This window comes from Balaenoptera ricei, chromosome 18, assembly GCF_028023285.1.
Source record: "Balaenoptera ricei isolate mBalRic1 chromosome 18, mBalRic1.hap2, whole genome shotgun sequence".
NCBI lineage: Eukaryota > Metazoa > Chordata > Mammalia > Artiodactyla > Balaenopteridae > Balaenoptera > Balaenoptera ricei.
The window spans coordinates 26135750-26140167 of record NC_082656.1 but is presented as its reverse complement, the minus strand read 5'-3'; the positions used below and the strand labels follow the sequence as shown (position 1 = coordinate 26140167).

Genomic DNA, 4418 nt, shown 5'->3' with positions numbered 1-4418 from the left:
GGCGGCGCAGCTCCAGCGAGAAAAGGGGAGGGAGAGGTGTGGGCCGTGGGTGGCATCCGCACGTCCTCAGAGCCCGCCGGCACCTCCAAGCTGCAGCCTGCAGACTTCTCCCGCACACGCCTCGCAAAAAGCGTGCTCTGGGGACCCTGGGACTCACGCCCAGACCTGCAAACCAGAGAGGAATCTCTCCCTCAGCCTTTTGGAATAGCGCTTGGGGCTGGCGGCATGAGTCCAGCGAGGCGCGGGGGCATCCCCTGCCTTTTCCCCTTGCAGCTGTTCAGCCTTTGCTGGGTGCTCTCCGTGGCCCAGAGCAAGACAGTGCGTTACAGCACCTTCGAGGAGGATGCCCCCGGAACGGTCATCGGGACCCTGGCTGAAGACCTGCATATGAAAGTGTCCGGAGACACAAGCTTCCGCCTGATGAAACAGTTCAACAGCTCACTGATCAGAGTGCGCGAGGGCGACGGGCAGCTGACCGTCGGAGACGCGGGCCTGGACCGCGAGCGGCTGTGCGGCCAGGCCCCGCAGTGCGTGCTGGCCTTCGACGTGGTCAGCTTCTCGCAGGAGCAGTTCCGGCTGGTACACGTGGAAGTGGAGGTGAGGGACGTCAATGACCACGCGCCGCGCTTTCCCCGGGCCCAGATCCCCGTGGAGGTGTCCGAGGGCGCGGCCGTGGGCACGCGCATACCCTTAGAGGTGCCGGTGGACGATGACGTGGGCGCCAATGGGCTGCAGAGCGTGCGCCTGGCCGAACCGCACAGCCCCTTCCGCGTGGAGCTGCAGACGCGCGCGGACGGTGCCCAGTGCGCCGACCTGGTGCTGCTGCAGGAGCTGGACCGCGAGAGCCAGGCCGCCTACAACCTGGAGCTGGTGGCCCAGGACGGAGGCCGCCCGCCGCGCTCCGCCACGGCCGCCCTCAGTGTGCGCGTGCTGGACGCGAACGACCACAGCCCGGCCTTCCCGCAGGGCGCCGTGGCCGAGGTGGAGCTGGCGGAGGACGCGCCCGTGGGCTCGCTACTGCTCGACCTGGACGCGGCGGACCCCGACGAGGGCCCCAACGGCGACGTGGTGTTCGCCTTCGGCTCCCGTACCCCGCCCGAGGCGCGCCGCCTCTTCCGCCTCGACCCGCGCTCGGGCCGCCTCACCCTGGCCGGGCCCGTGGACTACGAGCGCCAGGACACTTACGAACTGGATGTGCGGGCGCAGGATCGCGGTCCCGGGCCCCGCGCCGCCACCTGCAAGGTCATCGTGCGCATCCGCGACGTCAATGACAACGCGCCGGACATCGCCATCACCCCGCTGGCCGCCCCGGGCGCGCCTGTCGCCTCGCCCTTCGCCGCCGCCACCGCCGCTCTCGGGGGTGCGGACGCGACCTCGTCGACCGGGCCCGGGACGCCAGAGGCTGGAGCCATATCGCTGGTGCCAGAGGGGGCGGCACGCGAGAGCCTGGTGGCGCTGGTCAGCACCTCGGACAGGGACTCGGGAGCCAACGGGCAGGTGCGCTGCGCCCTCTACGGGCACGAGCACTTCCGGCTGCAGCCGGCCTACGCGGGCAGCTACCTGGTGGTGACCGCGGGGTCGCTGGACCGCGAGCGCATCGCCGAGTACAACCTGACGCTGGTGGCCGAGGACCGCGGCGCGCCCCCGCTGCGCACCGTACGGCCCTACCTGGTGCGGGTGAGCGACGAGAACGACAACGAGCCGCTCTTCACGCGGCCGGTCTACGAGGTGTCGGTGCGTGAGAACAACCCGCCCGGGGCCTACTTGGCCACGGTGGCCGCCAGGGACCCGGACCTGGGCCGCAACGGCCAGGTCACCTACCGGCTGCTGGAGGCCGAGGTGGGCCGCGCTGGGGGCGCCGTGTCCACCTATGTCTCGGTGGACCCGGCTACCGGGGCCATCTACGCGCTGCGCAGCTTCGACTATGAGACGCTTCGCCAGCTCGACGTGCGCATCCAGGCGAGCGACGGCGGCTCCCCTCAGCTCTCCAGCAGTGCCCTGGTGCAAGTGCGGGTGCTTGACCAGAACGACCACGCACCGGTCCTGGTGCACCCGGCACCGGCCAACGGCTCCCTGGAAGTGGCGGTCCCCGGGCGCACAGCAAGGGACACGGCCGTGGCGCGCGTGCAGGCCCGGGACGCAGACGAGGGTGCCAACGGGGAGCTGGCATTCGACCTGCTACAGCAGGAGCCGCGAGAAGCCTTCGCCATCGGCAGCCGAACGGGGGAGATCGTGCTCACCGGCGACCTATCTCAGGAGCCGCTCGGCCGAGTATTCCGGGCGTTGCTGGTCATATCCGACGGCGGCCGGCCCCCGCTCTCCACCACTGCCACTGTCAGCTTCGTGGTGACAGCCGGCGGCGGGCGCGGGCTGGTGCCGCCAGCCAGTGCAGCGAACTCGGAGCGCTCTCGCCCTTCCGGCTCTCGGCTCGCGACGTCGGGGCCGGCGCTACAATGGGACACGCCGCTGATCGTCATCATCGTGCTGGCCGGGAGCTGCACGCTGCTTCTGGCCGCCATCATCGCCATCGCCACCACCTGCAACCGACGCAAGAAGGAGGTGCGCAAAGGGGGGCCCCGCCGGGAAGAGCGGCCCGGGGCGGCGGGCGGCGGAGCCTCGGCTCCCGGCTCCCCGGAGGAGGCCGCCCGGGGAGCCGGGCCCAGGCCCAACATGTTCGACGTGCTCACCTTCCCTGGCAGCGGCAAAGCGCCCTTTGGCAGCCCCGCGGCCGACGCGCCCCCGCCCGCGGTCGCCGCGGCCGAAGTGCCGGGCTCGGAGGGCGGCAGTGCCACCGGGGAAAGCTCCTGTCACTTCGAGGGGCAGCAGCGGCTCCGCGGCGCGCACGCCGAGGTGAGGCCTTCCTTCGGCTGGGCGCCCCGCGCGGTGCTCCGCGGACAGGCTGGGGGAAGGGACTGGAGGGGTCTGGGTGTGCGTGCGTGGGAGAGGCCTAACCTGTCGCCCTTGTGTTTTTGTTTCTTGTCCAACCCTCACCCCTGCTTGCTTTCCCCATTCCCTGCTGCAGCCCTACGGCGCCTCCCCTGGTTTCGGAAAGGAGCCGGCGCCCCCTGTGGCTGTCTGGAAAGGACATTCTTTCAACACCATCTCCGGCCGAGAAGCGGAGAAGTTCAGCGGCAAAGACAGCGGCAAAGGGGACAGTGATTTCAATGATAGCGATTCCGACGTCAGCGGGGACGCTCTGAAGAAGGATCTCATCAACCACATGCAGAGCGGTGAGGACTCCTCTTTCGGGCCAAATTCAGCCTTCCTTCTCTCCCTCCGTTTCTGCAACAGCCTCTCCTCTCAATCTCCATTCCCAGACCCCCTCCCTCTTTCTCACTTTTTTCTGTCCTTGAGTTCTGGATTCCGGCCTGCCTCAAACATGAATTTCAAAATGCCAAGTCGAGGCAGCTCCACCACCTAAGATAAACCAGACTCCCATCCTGTTCGGTTGCTATCTGAGAAGAGAAATTCTGCTTATCAATTTTTTTTTTTTTTTGCTTCCAGCTAAAGCTGAACCAACTTCGTATTAAAGTGGCTTTGTAGGAACCAATATTCATTTCAAATCTGGAATCAGGGCGTTCATCTTCTTACACGCTTTCCTTTTCAGCCGCCCTGACCCTGTCTGACACTTTGAAGACGGAGGCACAGTGTGTGTAATCTCAGTAATCATCATGCCCTCTCCCTTTCTCTTTTATGTTAGGACTGTGGGCGTGCACTGCGGAGTGTAAGATCCTGGGCCACTCTGACCGCTGCTGGAGCCCCTCCTGCGCTGGAGGGCCCAGCACACATCCTTCCACTCACCCCCCAGCCCAGATGTCGACCTTCTGTAAGAGCACGTCCCTGCCCCGGGATCCTCTGCGTAGGGACAATTACTACCAGGCCCAGCTGCCCAAGACAGTGGGGCTGCAGAGCGTCTATGAGAAAGTGCTACACAGAGACTATGACAGGACAGTCACTCTGCTCTCCCCTCCTCGTCCAGGGAGGCTCCCAGACTTGCAGGAGATTGGGGTACCCCTCTATCAGTCCTCCCCTGGCAGGTACCTGTCCCCAAAGAAGGAAGACAATGAAAATGTGTAATCCCATGCTGCATGTTGTCACGCATATACAGGTCACTCCAAGAAGCCCCTAAGTTATTGACCGGTTTCAGTGTTGTATATAGAAATATGCAAGATGTGCCTTAAAATGAAGTTGTTGGAAGCTATTTCCAATCACATTGGTACTGTTTGGTATTTGCAAACAAAAATGTAGTTAACGTAATTTTTATGAAATGTGTGCAGTATTTAATTCTTCTTATCATGCTATTGACTTTAATTTCCCTTGTGGCTTGCCATTTTCTTAGTGTTTTTAACCTGTACATGGTGTAATGTAATGTTTGTATATAATGAAATTTTGTTATATTTTTATATAATAAAAGCTAA

At 63.7% G+C, this 4418-nt stretch overlaps 1 protein-coding gene across 2 annotated transcripts; it reads left to right on the top strand.

Annotated features, from left to right (window-relative positions):
- The first annotated feature begins 225 nt into the window (after positions 1–225).
- On the top strand, positions 226–4171 carry LOC132352455 (protocadherin-8). 2 transcript variants are annotated; one of them, XM_059902935.1, is made up of 3 exons: positions 226–2559; positions 3023–3230; positions 3701–4171. In XM_059902935.1, the coding sequence occupies exons 1-3, from the start codon at positions 226–228 to the stop codon at positions 4075–4077; spliced, it is 2919 nt and encodes a 972-aa protein (XP_059758918.1). In that variant the 3' UTR covers positions 4078–4171. The 2 variants fall into 2 exon arrangements, with proteins under 2 accessions (XP_059758918.1, XP_059758917.1); XM_059902934.1 differs by having other exon boundaries at positions 226–2850.
- The last annotated feature ends 247 nt before the right edge of the window (positions 4172–4418 follow it).

What these genes read in the sequence shown, in the direction of transcription:
- LOC132352455 (XM_059902934.1), top strand. Translation starts at nt 226, where the DNA reads ATGAGTCCAGCGAGGCGCGGGGGCATCCCCTGCCTTTTCCCCTTGCAG. An exon ending in TCCGCGGCGCGCACGCCGAG is followed by an intron (nt 2,851 to 3,022) that starts GTGAGGCCTTCC and finishes TCCCTGCTGCAG; the next exon opens with CCCTACGGCGCCTCCCCTGG. An exon ending in CATCAACCACATGCAGAGCG is followed by an intron (nt 3,231 to 3,700) that starts GTGAGGACTCCT and finishes CTTTTATGTTAG; the next exon opens with GACTGTGGGCGTGCACTGCG.